Raw genomic sequence first — 20,080 nt, 5'->3', positions numbered from 1 at the left:
GAGTTCGGAGGCTTTGGACTCGATAATAAAGTCATCAGAAGGATGTTCATTCGAAAGGTAAACACTGATACGGAGCAATCCTTCATGACAGCACCAATGAAAAGATTCAACACACTCAAAACAAGATTCAAGTTCAACGGAAAGCATACTGTATGCAGCATCATGTTCTCATGTGTTATGATTATTAAAGGGTTAGTTTACCCAAAAATGAAAATTATCCCATAATTTACTCGCCCTCATGCAATCCTAGGTGTATATGACTTTCATCTTTCAGCCAAACACAATCAGAGTTACATTAAATGATATCCTGGCTCTTCCAAGTTTTATAATTGAAGTGAATGGTACCTGAGATTTTGAAGCCTAAAAAAGCTCATCCATCCATAATAAAAGTAATCCATACGACTCCAGGGGGATAATAAAGGCCTTCGGAAGCGAAGCCATGCATTTTTGTAAGAATAATCAGTGGCGGATTTAGCAAATTGGAGGCCCAAGGCGAAGGTATGTATGGCGTTGCCAAATACTTATCGGCGTCTTTTCGCTTTTTTCTTTTATTTGAGCCGCTTGGGTAACTTCATTTAATTTTCGTGTTTAGACTCATCTTGCTTCCTCTCTGTTTGTGTACTTCCCAGTCCTCCTGTCACTGCGTGTTTATCTTTCGCGCCACGCACCATTACGGACTAGTCCATTTCATTGTGAAAGTAGGGGGTGTATGTGTAGGGACAGATAACCATGAACTGGACAATTTAACTACTACTTCAACGTTTCAAAGTATTTCTTAACAATATTAATACAATTTACCATGCTTTTGAAGTGGTCATGATGATAAGGTTTTTTTTTTTTGAGGTTGGTTGGGGGCCCCCCTACTATGACCACTGGTAGGGGGCCCTAAGCAGCCGCCTACCTATGCCTTTATGTTAAGACCGCCACTGAGAATAATATCCATATTTATAACTTTATAAACTATAATCACTGGCTTCCGGTAACAGGAAGAGTGACCTCTGACCCAACGCAAGACGCATTGACGAATGCGGAAGCGCAGAGGACAGAGCAAAACAAAACACCGCTCACAAGTTAGAAGTCTAAAACGAGAACTTTTAAAGAGAAATGTGGGAGGAGCTTAAGTTTGTTGCCCAGCCCTATTTGTTTGAAACGCGAGAAGCGTTTACTCTCACCTAAGCTTTACGCTACTCCTACATCCTACGTCATGCGCCGGGTATATTTATTGATATATAAAATACTATTATATTTAAATAATAATAATTTCTTTATTCAAGTTATGAAAATGTTTTTTTACGTTTTAGTTTTAGTTAAAGGGATACTCCACCGTTTTTTCATATTAAACTGTTATTCCCTTAACTAAGACGAGTTGATACATACCTCTCTCATCTCAGTGCGTGCACTTAATCGCTCTAGCGCGCGGTGACACTTTGAAAGCACTTAGTTTACCCCAGTATATTCAATGGTATCTAACAGCAATGAATTTAGAAGTGACCAAACACATCAGCGTTTTCCCTATTTAAAAACAGTTACACGAGTAGTTATACGACCAAGTATGGTGACACAAAATAAAACGTGGCGCTTTTCTAAGCGGGTTAAAAAGGATAACAATAATGTATGGCGTAATAGCACTTTTGGAAGTACTTCGACTCGGCGCAGTAAAAAGTCACGTCTGATCCTCTTCCTCTCACTTCTGTCAATGGTGGAAAGAGGATCAGGTGTGACTTTTTACTGCGCCGAGTCGAAGTACTTCCAAAAGTGCTATTACGCCATACATTATTGTTATCCTTTTTAACCCGCTTAGAAAAACGCCGCGTTTTATTTTGTGTAAAGACTTATTATTAATAATAATGTTATTTCAACATAATATCTCGTTATTTCGACATAATATGTGTGCGTGCAACAAGCAAGATGTGCATTTGTAAATCCGGTGACGCCTGCATTGAGTTTTATTAATAAACTAGTGTTTTCTGTGTCAGTGTTGGCTGCAAATATGAAGTTGACGATCGACCTGCTTTGGTCTTTCTTGGGGGTGCTGAAACACCTGCTAGCCCCTCCCTAGCGCCGCCCATGTTTAGCATCATCGGAGGCTTTTTTGGCCAGAGGCGAGAGACTACAGCCAGTAGGAGGAGCTCGTTCCGCATGTTTTCAACCCGCCCATAGGGGGATCTCACGATAAAACGCCGTCTTTTCAGTTTCATGTCGACTAGTAGCCTAGTTGTGTCATTTCTTCCGATACTGCCCTCTGTAACCGGTGGGCGTGGCTTGGGAGTGGCCTCGTAGGACAACGAAGCAAGTGCATTCTGGGAGTTGTTGTCTTTCATTCACATGAGCAAAAAATACATTTTCTGGTTTTATCAGTCTAGAAGGCACCAACTTCTAAAATAATTTCACATTTCTACTACATAAATGACCCAATTTAAATACACATTAATCTTTCCCGCGGTGAAATATCCCTGTAACTATAGTAACTGTGCAATAAGACCCGCTAAAACCCAACAATGAATTTTGACGTTGTATTATTTCTGTACTTGTGTTCAGGTGTTCGCTGTTTTAAGTTTGCAGCTGGCAGTGACCTGTGGCTTTGTGGCCCTCTTCACTTTTGAGCCTCACGTCAAACTGTTTGTGATGAAGAACACGTGGACGTACTGGGTCGGCTATATAGTTTTCCTCGTGCCCTACTTCGTCATCCTCTGCTGCGGAGACTTTCGCCGGAAGCATCCCTGGAACCTCATTTCTTTGGTGAATCTTTGATGAAACAGATTCAAATGGAAAACATTTTAAATTCTCCTTTCATGCATTGTACTGAATGATTTCCTGCATTTCAGTCTGTCCTGACACTGGCGATGTCCTACATGGTCGGGGTGATATCCAGCTTCTACGATACCAAAATCGTGGTGATGGCTGTCGGCATTACGGTGCTGGTTTGCTTTACGGTGATCGTCTTCTCTCTACAGGTCAGCGCTCATCTTGCCGTCTCAATAACCGGACACTTTCATGTACTGTGATCAGGGTTTGAAATCCAGAACTGGTCCTGTGCAACAAACGGTTCTTGATTGGCATGTTTTTTGAATGATTGCTAGATTTCTAAAAATACTGGAAACAAAAGATTGTCATGAACATCTACTCAGTGTTATTTTAGTATCGTTGGCATATACAGTAGTGGCCAAAAGTGATGTCCGGCCTAGGAAAATTGACATCTTCACCCTTTATTAAAATATTATTAAAGATATTGTAAGCATATTGCATAGTTGTGCTTGGGAGTCAATGGTTGTATTTGTGATAACGCAATGAAACATGCCAAATTGTGCCGAAATCATTTTAGGCCAGACTGCCATACAAAGAAACTAGGAACACGTGCAAAAATAGGACAGAACCAATGAAATATTAATAACTGATTATATTGTAGTCCATGTTTGCTTTTTCCTGAGATATTTTTGTTTTATTTGCATTTTTGTTTGCATAGTAAAATATAAACTTGTAGCTGTAGTTTGCTATTTTTTCCAAATAATTTTGTCCGATAAATACCTTAATCAAGTTTAGTGTTACTTATAAAATATTGTCCTCTTATTTTGATGGTTTAATCAAACTTGTAGGGTCATTAAAAACAAATCTCCCCTCCAGACATCACTTTTGGCCACTACTGTAAAATATAGATTTTGTCAATATTTTTAATTACATTTAATTTGTATATTTTCTGTTAATAATTTTAGCACATAACTGAAATTTTACTCATTTTGTTTTCTTTTTTAAAATATGCCTTTATAGTTTTTATAGCTTTAATGTTTATTTTATTTCAAGTACCTTTTTCATGGTTTTAGCTTTAGCTATCGATAATAACCTTGTGTCTGCTTTCCTGCGTGTGTACAGGACAAAATACGAAAATAGTTTTCTATTTTGGTCATCTCTAGTGTTAGTGCTTACATTTACAAAAGCTGATTTTCATAAATATCTCCTGTCCATCACAGACCAAGTTTGACTTCACTTCCTGTTACGGGGTGCTGTTCGTGTGCTTCATCGTCCTGTTCTTCTTTGGGATCCTGTGCATCTTCCTGTACAGCAGGATTCTGGAACTCATCTATGCGTCGCTGGGTGCGCTGCTCTTCACCTGTGTAAGTGCTCCATTTCTTTAGCTAATAATGATCAATTCAATCATAAAAATGTACAAAAAAAAGCAAAAAAAAACGCGAAAAATATGAAATAATTTGATTTGTTTTCCTGCATGTTGTGACCATTATATCAGAGAACTGTGAACATGCAAATATTAAGTTAAATGATTAAAATAGAGGTGTTTTCTGGGCCCTGGAGGTGTTTTGACATGTCAAATACTTTAAAATATATATCATACAAGAAAATAAATGAAATAATGTCCCGATTGTGTTGCAGTTCTTGGCCGTGGACACACAGCTGCTTCTGGGGAACAAGAAATTATCCCTGAGTCCCGAGGAATATATCTTCGCTTCCCTCAATCTGTATTTGGACATCATCCAAATCTTTTTATACCTTTTGCGAATCTTTGGAAGAAGCAGTAGTTAAAATTCCACCATTGGAGATCATCATGCGTTTATGCTTACAGAAACAAACGCAGTGTGGCGTTTTCTTCCATGCTTAAATGCTTTCTTGTGTCCCAGTTTGATATGCAGACACAACTATGATTAAAGGAACACTCCGACTTTTTGGGACTTTAGCTTATTCACAGTATCCCCCAGAGTTAGATAAGTCCATACATACCTTTTTCATTTCTGTGCGTTCTGTAAGTGTTATTTGACGCACCCACCGCTAGCCTAGCTTAGCACAAAGACTGGATGTAAATGGATAATGGTAGCATACTAATCCCAATAAGTGACAAAATAATGCAAACATTTTCCTATTTACATGTTGTGATCTGTATAGTCACAGCGTGTACAAATAACAAGGCTATATGAGACAGAGACCATTTTTAATCGTATAAATACTGGGAACTATATTCTCACTAGGCGTATGAGCACAGCTAACGTTACTTGGGCGGAGTGATTAGCGCAGCACACGAGACACCCTGTTGATGGTTCCGTAAACAAAACAAACGTGACTAACTAGGTAGTAGCGAACGTGACTCGTGATCATGGCTGACTTTGAGGAATTGTCAGAGGAATTTTACTGTGTATCAAACCAAGATCCCGAACCATATAGTTTTGAGCCAGAATACACAGACGAGGAGTTACAAACTTTGGAAGCTGTTCATTAGCAAGTTAAATGTTACAGTCCTGAGAGTTACATTTAGCGCCGCTCATTTGTTATTGAGCGATACAGTGTTCATGACAACACAATAATAACAATAAAGGGGATACACGGAGCCCCTATTCACGTAATAGTGTCACTACTAAGGTTACATTACATTAGCATGGCACTGTGACTGTTACAGTATGGCTAATGTTAGTCATCTCAAAACATAACGGAACACTTACCGCAGCAACAGGTGATCCAATTTGTCCTGCCTTTATTATCGATGGGATGGCTGTATCCTTTAGCACACGTTTCATGGTCTGTGTGGCAACTTGCATTTTTTCAAAATAGTCGTCTATAGTAAAACGTTCAGAGCAAACGAAATACTTCGTGATGCTGTTTACAGGTGTGTTTGTAGCCATTGATTCATCAGGTCAGCGTTTTTGGTTGGAATTCTATGAAACATCATAGTATTAGGCTACCTGGTCTCCCCTGTTTATTGACGCAGCTCTTTACAATACAGCGAACACCCATGATTGTAAACTATAAATTTACTATCTAGTAACTGCTGACTCTATTACTCCAACTCTGAGCGAACTCTCTGCTCCTCACCACAGGGTGTCTCGTGTGCTGCGCTAATCACTCCGCCCAAGTAACGTTAGCTGTGCTCCTACGCCTAGCGAGAATATAGTTCCCAGTATTTATACGATTAAAAATGGTCTCTGTCTCATATAGCCTTGTTATTTGTACACGCTGTGACTATACAGATCACAACATGTAAATAGGAAAATGTTTGCATTATTTTGTCACTTATTGGGATTAGTATGCTACCATTATCCATTTACATCCAGTCTTTGTGCTAAGCTAGGCTAGCGGTGGGTGCATCAAATAACACTTACAGAACGCACAGAAATGAAAAAGGTATGTATGGACTTATCTAACTCTGGGGGATACTGTGAATAAGCTAAAGTCCCAAAAAGTCGGAGTGTTCCTTTAAACTATTTGTACTTCCTGAAATGTATAACAATGTCTAGTCTCTATGATCAGTTGTATGAATATAATCATTAGCAAATACACTGATTCATTTTCCCCTCTGCTGTTCTTATGTTTATGTTATCACTTCTTGCTAATTTTATGTATTCCATTTTACTTTTAAGAAGGGAATAAAGACGGTTTTAGGAACAAATTCATTGTTTTGGACATGTTTTTCTCATCTCTACAGTTACATTCCGGTTCCATTGATGACATCATAGTAGCATTCTGATTCTTGTGCTTTTCTTAAAGACAGAAGTAAAATCATTTGTGTTTGATCTGGTGGAGAGTAAAATGGATGAGGTAAAAAACGGTTCATTGCGGATGGACGTTGAGGAACTGTGTCATGACATGGATCGTTTGGATAGTGAAGAAAATGCTGAGCTGAACAGATTTACATCAACCGATGGTCTGATCAGTCATACCGGAAGGAAAGGAGCCATAGTATTTAGAAATGAAATAAGATATAAATATTAGTTGAAAAACGAAATTGTTGCCTATAGGCAATAAACTGAAATAAGTTGAAGCACTAAAATTATTAACTGTAAATAAATAAAAACTAAAATTATTAGCAAAATTTTAAAAAATAATAAAATGCCAAAATTAACATGAAAACTAAAATAAAAAATGTGTTCAAAATATGAATAAAACTGCATGAATTCTTGAATATATCATGAAGCCACACTGTAAATATATAGTGCATATCATGAAGCCTCCTTTATAAATTCACATATTTTTAATCTCTCCTACACCCAGTCCAGGGAAATATGATAGACTGAGTTCAATCATTCGTTATTTTGATTGTAGACTGAATTTTATTGTGACTGTAATCAAAGTCTCTTAAGTGCTGTATATAAAGTGTTTGCTGTAATTCAGGCGGGAGATTGAATCTTGAGTGGAACGGCACAGTGGATGAGAGCAGATTCAGTAATGAGCTTTTGAAAAGAGCCCAGAAGACGTCCTCACCCGTCAATCTTCTGCACACACTGTCAGCTGTCAATCATGAGGAGCTGCCCAGCTGCTCCGTCACACACCACACACTCAGAGGTGTGTGCAACCTTCATTTCACAGGGTTACTATTCAAAAACATGTCCGTTACTTCAACTGAAATCAAATCAAATCAAATCTGCTTTGCATGGCAACGGTGTGTAACTAACAATAACAAATATATACAGCATTTATTTTCATGTTAGTTCACGGTGCATTCATTAACTAATGTCAACAGATACAACTTTTGATCTTAGAAAAAGTACTAGTAAGTGTTGAGAAGATTAACATGAACTAAGATTACTAAATGTTGTAGAACTAATGTAACAAATGGAACCTTATTGTAAAGTGTTATGAAAACATTTATTTCAGTTAGTTGCAGAGGCAACATTTAGTTTAGCTTTAATGTACTAAAATACCTCAAACTAAAACTTAAATAAAAATGAATAAAAATTAGAAAAAGAAATAAAACTTTGTAACATTTATTTTATTTTTGTAAAGATATGTATAGACAGTTTACAAACTAGTTTCATGCATGATATAACTTCCAATTTAGCTATTTTACTATTATAGTTTTTGTTAATATTTTGAATTATCTTTTATTCTTACATTTTCTTAGGTTTTATTTTTGTTTAATTTAATGAACTTAAACTTATTTTAGTTAGTTGCCAAACCGCCTAATGTGTGTATGTAGTTGGTCAAAGAAACTGAAACACCTGGTTTTAGATCACAATAGTTTATTAGTATGGTGAGGGCCTCTTTTTACAGCCAATACAGCATCAGTTCATCTTGGGAATGACAGATAGAAGTCCTTCAGTGACCAGAGGGATTTTCCTCTTCCAGAACAGTGTCCAGGACACTATATGATGCTGGTGGAGGAAAACTTTTTCTGTCTCGATAGTTTTAGTCAACAATAATAACCCTGGCACACAATTTAAACTGCAAAAACTCTGAGCAAACAATGAGTTTGAACTTTTAAAGTAAAAAGCTTCAGCTGATCCTCATCTGGTCTTGTGTACTGATGGTTAATCTGATCTATTCCTGCAGATCACAGCAGGTTGCAGGGTGAAATTGCCTTCCAGCTGGACCGTCGAATCCTCTCACATGTTTTCCAGGAACAGTCTAGACTGTATGGATTCACCGTGCAGAACATACGAGATAAAATAGAGCAGGTGAGCGGGACATGATATTGAGACACATGTACAATTGACTATAATAAGAAGTTAATTAGCTTCAAGAATATTAAATCCAGACTATTAAATATATGTATTTAGTTAGCTTCATTAATGTTCAAGAATATTAAATCCAGACTATTAAATATATTTATTTAGTGCTGCATGCAATGGTAAAATGCATTCATCATGACTTTAAAGCTGAAATGTGTCATTTTGTGACTCTCAAAATGCTTTATGTGCAGAGACAACTATAAGTAATCCATTCATATTTCCCCTTCAAATGCAAATGGGATTATGTAATTGTTAAGTGTTCGCTGGCTGTAGATTCAGACATGAGCCTGTGGGATGTTTTGACATGTATTTGCTGTGTTTCATTCAATATTTAACATCAGGTCTCCATTCACCCCCTGACTGGGATTGTGGATGAAGCTTATAAGTTCCAGCTGTTGGAGAGACACACAGAGATCATGAACAGGCTTCATACCCTGGGCTATAACATGCGCCTACACCCTCCCTTCAGCGAGTTCATTGTCAACACCTACGGGATCCTGAAGGAGACGCCTGGTGCCCAGGAACAGGCCTACTCCAACCCTGAGTTTTTGCACAGGGTGATTGTTGAAACTGCCCCGTCCAGGTTGCTGAAGGATCTTCTGCTGCTGCTCAGCTGCTTACGTTTCATGGCACGACTGGATGGACGGAGTCTGTTCCTGTGGTAGAAACTTCTCAATCCACATGTCCCGTCCTGCTTTGCTCCTTTCTGGAAATAAACAACCTAAAAATGCAAGAAAACAGAGTCTGGAAGTGAATGGAAAGATAACATGTTTGAATGTGTAAGTTAGATCGGCAGGGTGAATCATTTTACATAAACTGGATGGGGGAAAACTACGTTTAAGCTAAAAAATAGCCTATATAAACAAAGTAGCCTATTTGCTCGGTCCCTTAATTCTTTGCAACTGTTAAAATGAGAAAATGTAAATTCAAGCTTGGAAATGACAACATATAGCCTACTGTATGTATATTATAAAGCAGTAACACCAACATATTCCCAAACATCCCCTCAAAAAACAAGCCAGTTTCAGCAGAAGGGCTTTGCGGAAGTGCGCGCACACACGGGGATGTGGACGGGCGCGCGCATGACCTACTATACTGTATACGTGGTGCGTGTAGAAACCGCTGGAGGAGCACGAGCAGCACAGAGACTGATGAATCAGATTAAATGAATCAGCAAGGTGTCCAATACACAGACTGACCGCAACATCAGCTCATGTTCAAAACAAAGCCTGTCGCGCGCCACAAACAGAGTCAGGTAAGACAGGTAAACTTTACCAGCTCGCGACTGCTGCCATTTCCGCCCTGCTAACCGGGATCTGGTCACCAGTGGCACGTGACTGTAGGTAGATTACAGAAAGCCGTAACAGGGTTTAGACGGGAGAGGGAGAGAGAGAAAATAATCATAATATGATAATTTCGCGCAGATGCATGATGACGTCAGCACACGTGTGGAGTTCATCTTGCATTAGATCCAGTGCATGTTCTGACCTGTGCAATTTAACATGCATCTAATTTCATTATTCATCACTATGCATTAGATCATATCAGTGTCGATCGATAAATCAATAGGTATTAATCCAGTTGAGTGTGCGGTCAACAGAAGATCCCTGCTACTGTAAGTCTCTAATCTATAATAGTGCATTATTGGCTCCTGAATAGTAAACTGCCATATTATAGTATACCATTTCTGCAGTACATATTCACGAATTAACCAGGGCTGGTGGCAGAAATGCACCATGATCCTCTGATGTTTATCTCTTACACATGTCATAGTATCCTGTTGTTGTTATTGGCAGTGCTGTTTTGCTGACAACATTTTTATGGGTGAGTTCCCTCATTCAGAAACCCTATGACTCGGACATATCCCATGATACCTGGGTGATATTAGATACAGGCAGTTGTGAAATGTCGAGCAATTGAAGAAACACAATTTTGGAGCAGAAGGAGGTGTTTTTGTTTTTGCATTATAGCCTATGGGACATTCCACCAGAAACGTACATTTCCACTTAAAAAAATCTTGGGGGAAAATTCTTATAGCTTATGAATATTGAGTCATATGGAGGACATGTTAAACTATAAGAAACACATATTATGCCATCTCAGCATGTTTTTATAATTGAATGTATACATTTGTTTTTTACTTTTAACGCCAAGGTCATGGGTTCCATTCCCTGGAAATGTGTGTAAGTCTGCTAAATGCTTAAATGTAAAAGATTTATTACCCACAATTAAAAAAAAAAAAAAAAAACACCAGTAGAACTGAAACATTTCATTGAACGGAAAGGAAAATAAATTCTAACCAAAGGTTATGAAAGCTTGTTTCTCCTGTTCAACAGGCTGCATTGAGATTATTGTGTTTGACAAAGAAGCCATTCACAGAACAAATGCATTGAAAAGAAAAGGGATTGTCAAAAGCCATCCACTAACTGACTAGGTGAATAGAAATGTCGTCCACTTCTCTGAAAGCATTTTAGCTTTATTTTTCTGGGCTTTCATTAAGACAGACTAGTCACAGCGTGTTGTTCAAGCCAGTGTTATTTTAGTTTTTATAGATATTTTGAATATTTACTATTATTCTAACATGGATATAATAGTCAGTGTGTCTGAAGTTTTGACTGCTGTGTGAAAGTTATTTTAGTATCAATGAGATGCTGTTTTTGATATTTGAATATTCAAATATTTTATTCACATTTTCCATTTTCAATTTTAGTTAAAGTTTTAGCAATTTTTATTTGTCCTTTTGTCATTTTTTAAATGTCTTTATTTTTATTTTAGTACTTAAACTAAACTAAAATGAGAAATGCTTGTTGGCAGCTAGCTGAAATAAAATACGTTTGTTTTTTTATATTTTATTTTAGTTTACGTTTATTTTATTTCAAATACATTTTAGTTAATGATATAACCCTGGTTCAGAGTTATTTTATTATGTTATATTTCAATTAACTTTTATTTTTTTATGGTTTTATGGTTTAGTTGGTTTAGGAATAGTTCACCCTAAAATGGAAATTATCCCATAATTTACTCACCCTCAAGCCGTCCTGGGTGTATATATGACTTTCTTCTTTCAGCCAAACACAATCAGAGTTATATTAAATAAAATCCTGGCTCTTCCCAGCTTTGTAATGGCTTTGACTAGTGTCCGAGTTTTTGAAGAAAGTTTTTCGTAAGAAATATATCTATATTTAAAACTTTAGAAACTATAATCTCTTTAGTTTAATAATTGCTAATTATTAAAAATTATTAAATATAGCTAATTGGCTTGCTTAGTTGGAGACATTTAAACATTCAACAATATTATTGATCTGCCTTACTTAAGGTGGACCATGACGCAATTTTCTTCGAGAAACAAACTTTGTTGTATTATTTTCATGTTATCACTGTGAAGCTGCTTTGATACAATCTGTATTGTTAAAGCGCTAGGCCTAATATAAATAAAGGTGACTGATTTGACTATAATCAGTGGCTACTGGCAACAGCCGTATATTTTTGGGTGAACTATTCCTTCAACAATAATAACCCTGGTTCATACAATCCACTGACTAGTTGATTTGCTAAATATATAGCTTTTCACTTTCCAAACGTTGCAAACATTCTAACATTTTCACCTTATTTGTAATTTTGCCACAGAGTTCAAGTGGTTATGTGGAAGATCTGAGATGAGAAGGCTTCTTTCCGAGGCGTGCGGCGCTGAGGCATGTCTTTAAGAGAGTCGCCTTTCCCCAACTGTTTCCTGGAAGGTCTCCATGCTATAGGATGGAGTCTCATCTTCCCGTGTTTCTGGTTCCTGGACCGTCTCCTCGCCGTCTGCGTCTCCACCAGTCTGGAGCGCGTGCTGAGGCGCGAACAGGAGTGCTACCTCCACCCGCTTAAGCTTGTCTTCGGCTCCGTACTGTTCCTCATCCTGTTTATACTTTCCACACCATTCGCCCTCCTGGGGTTCGTATTATGGGCTCCACTCCAGGCCGTACGCCGGCCGTTCTCGTACCGCCATCAGGTGCAGATCCTTCACACGGAGGATCGTAATTCTAGATGGGAGGAGACGAAGAAGGTCAGTTTTGGGTTTCTGACGGGAAACCTGTGCCTGTTGCCCGACGGCGTAGCGCGCTTCAACAACCTTGGGCATACGCAACAGCGCGGGTCAATCATCGGGAAAAACATCGTGCAGGGTGTCACTCGCCCGCACATCCGTATTTTCGTAGATTCTCCGAGTAGCTGCGGCACCGTTACCCCGTCCAGCAGTTTGATGCCGCAACCGGCCCCGTCCTCGTACGGATCTGTAGACTTTTCCATCACAGGTCAGAAGGACGGGACCGAAGCGGATGAAACCAATGGCCCAAACCAGCAGCTTCCCAAACCCAACTGCAACCAGAACTCCAAGCAGCACAAGCATCCGCCTCGTCCCTTAAGAGACGGTGACATGCTGATGGAAGTGTCCTCTTTGTTCCCGTCCTCGGTGGATATAGTTTGCCTCCAGGAGGTTTTCGATAAGAGAGCCGCTCTGAAGCTCGCACAGGCTCTCGGGTCGCTCTATGAACATGTTCTCTATGACGTTGGCGTTTACGCCTGCCAGCCTGCCGGAACGTGCTCCTCTTTCAAGTTTTTCAACAGTGGTTTGTTCCTGGCCAGTCGCTATCCCGTGATGGAGGCTCAGTACCGCTGCTTTCCGAACAGCCGAGGAGAGGACGCGCTGGCTGCCAAAGGCCTGCTGGCTGTAAAGGTACTGCAATATTGCTGCTGATCTACAATGTTTTACATATAGGTTTGGAAATGAAAGGCCCCGGTAAACTCACAGCAAAGTTATTTTCCGTTCTTCGCTTAGGAGTAAAAAGAAGTTCAAAATACCTGAGCAGCGGTGTCCCAACTAACTGGGAACGATCTCAGAGTTTTGGCTAATGTTTTGGCAAGGTTCTCTCAACGTTATGACCAAACGTTCTTCCAGTAACGTTAATAGAATGTTATCTAGTCTATGATTTCAAAACATTAGCACAAAAATGTTATTTAACTTTTTTTTCTGAAACGTTTGTCTAACATTTTTTAAATGTTACTACTTGTTTCAGAATGTTCAGAGAACATTATACATTAACGTTCCCAAAATGTTTGTCGAATGACAAAATGGAATGTTTCCTTAAAGTCCCCCTGTAGTCAATAACTTTATCCCTTAAAACTAATTTTTGATCACCAAAATTACATATTTAAAAGTTTTTTTCCTTGAAAAAAAATCTTCATGCCTTAAAATAGATTGAATGTAACTCTACACCCTTGCCTCTTTTACGCGGTTCTATGAATATGCAAATTAGTATGTTTTGTAAATATGTGACCCTGGACCACAAAATCAGTCACATGGGTAACATTTTTTAAATTGAGATTTATACATAATCTGAAAGCTGATTAAATAGGCTTTCCATTGGTGTATGGTTTGTTAGGATAGGACAATATTTGGCAGAGATGCAACTATTTGAAAATCTGGAATCTGAGGATGCAAAAAAATTGAAACATTGAGAAAATCTCCTTTAAAGTTGTTCATTTATGTAGGCGATTGTGCTGCATTCACTCACAAAAATAAATGTTTTATATATTTACGGTAGGAAATTTACAAAATATCTTCATGGAACATGATCTTTACTTAATATCCTAATGATTTTTGGCATAAAAGTAAAATTGATCATTTTGACCCATACAATGTATTGTTGGCTATTGCCACAAATATACCCGTGCGACATGTGACTGGTTTTGTGATCCAGGGTCACATATGTTTTGCACGCTTTCTTCTCAATAAGTGAACACAAGTAAAATGAGAGCTGTGAGAAAACAGCAGTTGTGACGTGAACATGTTCACACCAGCTCTGCAATTTGGCACTCCAGTCGAGTTTATTTAGATCGCTTTAAAAGCAAGCAGCTTTACAATATTAAACAGGAAAAACTGTCAATGTCGCTTTTAATTAGTATTACAACTTCAATTTCTACTCTAAGGCAGCTCTCTCTCCAGTGTGTTCATGTTTTTACTTGCATCTGACCTCAATGGACTGAAGAAATGAGTCAAAGAAGGCGGAGCCTCAGAGCCACACCCACCCATTATGTAATCGCCACGGACCAATGGTAGTTTGAAAGTGTTTACCAACAGGACATTAGTTTGGAATTTGTTTCGAACTCCCGAAACAAACTTAATTTTGGCCTGGTTTTGTTCAAAATTATGGTTGCTTGAAGTATATCGGGGCCTTAAACTAACTATACTAAAAAGTGTGCCTAAACCAAATTATTTTCTCACTAGGTGGAGATAGGGTTAAAAAAAGGGGAAAAGAAAATGGTTGGGTATATTAACTGCACTCATCTGCACGCTCCTGAAGGCAAGTGTGTTGTTATTGTTATGATGCATCTACAGAAATAGTTCACCTATAAAATGAATGTCTGTGTTTGTTTATTTATTGTCATGTCGTTCCAAACCTGTATGCTGTTAAATATTGTGAAATATTTACTTGAAGCCTCCCTGAGATTTTATAATAATATTTCAACATTAATTACTCGCGTTTACAGTTCCCTAATGTCAGTTAATGCTTACAGTACATGCAGATAAACAAATAAGATATTTAATATTTTTAGTGTTTTATTTTGATTGTTTTTATTTTAGTTCATTCTTTTTTTTATGATTTATTTAATTTAATTATTTATTTTTAAAACAATAAAAAAAATATTTTTATGATTGAATTAATTACTTTTTATCAACTCACACACTTCAGATAGAGAAACCCTGCCACACGACAAAAGTTCATAGTGACCATATCTGCTCCAAAAAGGACAAAAACACCATTAAAGTGCCATAAAAGCATCATAGCAGTAGTCCATCTATCCATATAACTTGTCTTTTATATTACGAGTCATAGGATAACTTTATATAAAAATTAAAACACTTGCACCAAAGCATCTCAAATACAGGTTTGGAACAAAACAAGGATGAATAAATATTGACAAAATATACATTTTTGGATATTTTGTGTAATGTAATCCAATTAAATTAAATTGTATAGAATCCCAGTGGTGAAGACGGATTGTTTTTTTGCATAAATTTTTTTTTGAATCATGTACAAATTATAATTGCACAACTAATAATTGCACAAATATGTATAATAATATGCTTTGAAGCATATCATATATTAAGACATTTCTGGTGTTTGATCAGGGGAAGGAGAGATACGCTTTGAGCAGCTTAACATGTTGACCAAATGGATCAGCGAGTTTCAAGCAGTGACCAGGCGAGAAGATGAAATAGTGATGTTTGACGTGCTTTGTGGGGATTTTAACTTCGACAACTGCTCCCCTGGTATGTATCTAACCCTAACCCTGTAAAACTGTACATCTTGATTAAATATTTATGCAAAGGAAGTTCAGAAAAAAAGTGCCTCGTTAAATCAGCGTTTTCATGTGTCTTTACGTGTATTTACTAGATGACAGGTTGGAGCAAAGCCATAGTGTGTTTGAGGAATATACAGACCCCTGCAGAGCTGGACCCGGGAAAGAGAAGCCCTGGGTCATCGGTAACACTCTCGTTTGCTTCTTAGGCCCTGTTTACACCTGGTATTGAGATGCGTTTTGGTCGATCGGATCACAAGTAGACGAGGGAGACACATACCCGTTTAATCCGTCTCTTTTGTCCACTTTCAACCACTTCTGTCCTGATTTCTTTGAGGAGAGGGTCTATGGGCGGGTGAATGTATGGACTTTTTCAGATCTTTCAATCTAATGGACAAAATAAGCTTGAGCAACTTAGATATGAACGCACACAGAGTCAAAACATACTGAGCATGAGCTTTAGTTTCTGCTCTGACAGACACAAGACCAGCCGAATGATGAGTGTGTGTTAGAAATCAGGGATGGTGAGAGAACATTGTGCTTGGTACGTCTTTCATCTTCAAACCAAACGTGGATCTTCAGCCGACAAAGTTTAAATCCCGTCTGGCTAGAGCGCTTCCCATAATGTTTAGGCATTAGATCAGTAGGAAAGTCTTTTTGTGGCTGTTCGAACACATTCGACCACATGAGCGTTTACACTACGACAGCAATCCGGTCTAATGCGTTTTCAGCTACCTCTGGAAGTGGTCGAAAGTGGACAAGCTCAACGTTTTAGACCCCGTTTACACCCGTATTTAGTGTCACCTACTTGTGATCTGATCGATCAAAACTAATTTTAATACCAGCACATTTAAACACACTTTGTGAAATGAACGCACGTTTTGGAGTGGAAAGTTGCCGTTTCGGATATTCTGTGGTTACATTCAAAACTTTATTATTTATTTATTTTATTCCACTTTAATTTGGGTATTACTATTAGGATGTTGTTTCTTTTCATTCTTTATTGTATGCAATTGTATTATATAGTTATAGTTTTGCATGAATAATTTTAAAAAGTGTACAAATACTTAAACACAAAAACTTGTGGTTTTAATTTGCAGGAACCCTGTTGGAACAGCCAACACTCTATAATGAGAACATGAGGACTCCAGACAACCTGCAGCGGTGAGATATGGATATACAGTACAGGTCAAAAGTTTGGAAACATTACTATTTTTAATGTTTTTGAAAGAGGTTTCTTCTGCTCATCAAGCCTGCATTTATTTGATCAAAAATACAGAAAAAAAATGTAATATTGTGATATGTTATTACAATTTAAAATAATTGGTTTTCAATTTATTATACTTTAAATTATCATTTATTTCTGTGATGCAAAGCTGAATTTTCAGGATCATTACTCCAGTCTATCACATGATCCTTTAGAAATCATTCTAATATGATGATTCATTATCAAAGTTGGAAACAGTTCTGCTGCTTAATATTTTTTCAGAACCTGTGATACTTTTTTTAGGATACTTAGATGAATAAAAAGAAAAAAAAAAAAGAAAAAAAAAGAAGCAAATGTTTTAGAAATAGAAATCTTTTGTAACAACAATATACACTACTGGTCAGTAATTTTTTTTCTTTCTTTTTTTTGAAATAAATCAATACTTTTATTCAGCAAGGATGTGTTAAATTGATAAAAAGTGATAGTATAGAAGATTTATATTATTAGAAAATATTTTTTTTATTTGGAATAAATGCAGTTCTTTTTAACCTTTTATTCATCAAATATATTAGGCAGCAGAACTGTTTCCAACACTCATAATAAATCAGAATGTTAGAATGATTTCTAAAGGATCATGTGATAGACTGGATGTCACATGTGACACTGAAGACTGGAGTAACGATCCTGAAAAGTCAGCTTTGCATCACAGAAATAAATGATAATTTAAAGTATAATAAATTGAAAACCAATTATTTTAAATTGTAATAATATATCACAATATTACATTTTTTTTCTGTATTTTTGATCAAATAAATGCAGGCTTGATGAGCAGAAGAAACTTATTTCAAAAACATAAAAAATAGTAATGTTTCCAAACTTTTGGCCTGTACTGTATATCCACTTGAAATATACATGAAATGAAGCATAGCATAGAAAAATCTGCATAGTTTGAACAGGTTTTGATTCAGTCTAATCTAATCTTCTCTGTAGAACTTTGGAAAGTGAAGATCTGCGCAAGGACTATTTATCTCCCCCGGTGCCGGTCGACGGCGTTCCTCTGGTTTATCCTGAGCCGGATCAACCCTGGGTGGGTCGACGGATCGATTACCTTCTGTATCGAGAGAGCTCCGTCGCCAGTCACTGCAAAACGGTGAGTTTCCTGATAAGAATGACATGTTTGTGCTTCAGTGTTTAATAGACCTTATTCACAGCAGCGCCATCATTGATTTTTAATGGGAATGAAAGCGAGGCCGTGAGGGACAGACATGCATCTCTTCAATGGGCTGTACTGTTATTTAATGTGTTTTTGGACTGGAAAAATATCTTTCCAAGAAATTTCAGTTGACAAAAAACTCCCGATAATATAAGCTGTGGAAAATTGTCAGTAATCTAGGAGCTTTATACAGCTTTTTACAGCGGATGCTATTGGAAACATGGTAAGTCTGTCCCTCACAGCCTCACTTTCATACCTGTCGTGGCGCTGCTCTGAATAAGGTCTATACACTTGCCGTAAAAATGTACTTTAGGAAAAAAATATGTTCTGAAGTATTTAAATCTTTGTCTTTTTCTCGTGTAGGTTGTGGAAGAGTTCACGTACGTGACTCAGCTGGCTGGACTGACGGACCACATTCCTGTGGGCTTTAGACTCTCTGTGTCTCTGGATTCAGAAGATATCAGCCCATGTGTGCTTTCTAGTGGACCAGACTACTGATGACACTTTAAAATATATACAAGTAAAGTAATGAATGCTTTAGAGGAATAGTTCAGCCAAAAAATTATTATTATTCACCCTCATATGGGTTTGGAATAACATTGCCTATCATTTTAAAATGCTTGAGATGTGGAGAAAACACCAAATATCACTATATGAATATCACTATTTGAACAAAGCAATAGTTCTGACACTCTGTCACTCTTTCCTATGCATATCCTCTCTGTACAGTGCCAGTAATGTGGATAGATATGACACAGTTTAATTTCTGTTTTTTTTTATTTTTATGACACTTTTTCATGACAACACAGAAATTATATTGGAAATATATTTTAATAAAAAGGTTGATTTTTTTTTTTCCATATCATGCGTCTCTTGACACTTTTTTCTGAGGTGTTTCTCTGGTATTATTGTATTATGAGCATATCAGTTTTCTGAGAATTGAGGCTCGGATCTAATCTAGATCAATCCTGATGTTGTTTTGAATTTCAGAAAATACCAGGTCAAGAGAATTCAAATCAAATGCTTTATTTTCTTGTCAGAAATAATACATTTACATGACCTACTTTTATTTACATTTACAAAAAATGTATACCTTGAAATGCAATGCAAGTCAGTTTGGATAAAAGTTTTTTTTTGCCAAATGCTTATTCGGTTTAAATACAATAGTATATAAATATGTTACAGTGTAATAGTATGTATCAAAGCCCCACAGTATTATCATCTGCTAGTATCCATGTATCTGTACTTTATTGTAAGAACATGTTTGAAATGTTTGATTTAAAATCTAGAATTTACAAATATGTTTTTTTTAAATGTTTTTTTATATAATTGCTGTAATGCATAGAACTATAGAACCCCGTTTCTGCCAATCTTATGACATTAAAAGTCATATTTTTTATTTATATTAGTGCTATCAAAATGATCGCATCTAACATAAAAGTTTGTGATTGTAATAACCGATTCGATTTGACAGCACTACTTTTTTATAGTCATAATTATGGGATAAAAATAAGCCTACTTATAACGAGATTACAAACATAAAACGGTGTTAAATAAAATATCAAAATACTGTTACGTTATTGTACGTACTGTACGTTATTTTAAAAGGTTGTTTTTGTTTTGCTTTAACTTTTATTTTGAAACAATTCTGCCTGGTGTACCAGAGGCGTGAATTCTAGCTTCACTTTCACAGTTATGGCGGCGTCGGAAGAGGCGACGTATTTCGTTGTTAACAACATTCCTGCCCGGCTCCGATCCGCAGACCTGAGGAACTATTTCAGCCAGTTTATAGAAAGTAAAGGATTCGTGTGTTTCCATTATCGCCATCGCCCGGAGGTTCGTCTGCAGTTTCCCGCGGCAGATGCCGGAGTC

General features: G+C 37.2%; 3 protein-coding genes and 1 long non-coding RNA gene across 6 annotated transcripts in view; 3 read left to right on the top strand and 1 right to left on the bottom strand.

Moving 5' to 3' along the window:
- Positions 1-6: 6 nt before the first annotated feature.
- LOC308703935 (protein lifeguard 1-like) lies at positions 7-6,379 on the top strand. Its single transcript, XM_081387980.1, has 6 exons — positions 7-57; positions 2,539-2,739; positions 2,826-2,954; positions 3,966-4,109; positions 4,384-4,750; positions 6,073-6,379. Exons 1-5 carry the CDS (start codon positions 43-45, stop codon positions 4,531-4,533), a joined length of 639 nt encoding a protein of 212 aa, XP_081244106.1. The 5' UTR covers positions 7-42; the 3' UTR covers positions 4,534-4,750; positions 6,073-6,379.
- A 1,563-nt stretch (positions 6,380-7,942) lies between these two features.
- LOC308704124 lies at positions 7,943-9,769 on the bottom strand. Its single transcript, XR_014031772.1, has 3 exons — positions 9,720-9,769; positions 8,878-9,165; positions 7,943-8,345 (listed from the first exon to the last, which is right to left on the bottom strand). It is a non-coding gene; the product is annotated as an uncharacterized lncRNA (long non-coding RNA).
- LOC308704123 (sphingomyelin phosphodiesterase 5-like) lies at positions 9,534-19,782 on the top strand. 3 transcript variants are annotated; one of them, XM_081388227.1, is made up of 9 exons: positions 9,539-9,699; positions 10,781-10,878; positions 12,072-13,161; positions 14,713-14,788; positions 15,619-15,759; positions 15,884-15,973; positions 16,889-16,952; positions 17,986-18,145; positions 18,572-19,069. In XM_081388227.1, the coding sequence occupies exons 3-9, from the start codon at positions 12,139-12,141 to the stop codon at positions 18,704-18,706; spliced, it is 1,689 nt and encodes a 562-aa protein (XP_081244353.1). In that variant the 5' UTR covers positions 9,539-9,699; positions 10,781-10,878; positions 12,072-12,138; the 3' UTR covers positions 18,707-19,069. The 3 variants fall into 3 exon arrangements, with proteins under 3 accessions (XP_081244351.1, XP_081244353.1, XP_081244352.1); XM_081388225.1 differs by lacking the exon at positions 10,781-10,878 and having other exon boundaries at positions 9,534-9,699; positions 18,572-19,782; XM_081388226.1 differs by lacking the exon at positions 10,781-10,878 and having other exon boundaries at positions 9,539-10,059.
- Positions 19,783-19,853: 71 nt separating this feature from the next.
- The window catches only part of gpatch3 (G patch domain containing 3), a 6,325-nt gene continuing 6,098 nt past the window's right edge, over positions 19,854-20,080 (top strand). Inside the window, exon 1 of the mRNA XM_081389894.1 lies at positions 19,854-20,080. This exon is cut by the window's right edge and continues 193 nt beyond it. Coding sequence (XP_081246020.1) covers positions 19,904-20,080 — 177 coding nt within the window. The 5' untranslated portion in view covers positions 19,854-19,903.

This window comes from Scardinius erythrophthalmus (assembly GCF_964197995.2).
Source record: "Scardinius erythrophthalmus genome assembly, chromosome: 16".
NCBI lineage: Eukaryota > Metazoa > Chordata > Actinopteri > Cypriniformes > Leuciscidae > Scardinius > Scardinius erythrophthalmus.
Note: the sequence above shows the minus strand (reverse complement) of the source record. Positions and strands in the feature narration are given on the sequence as shown.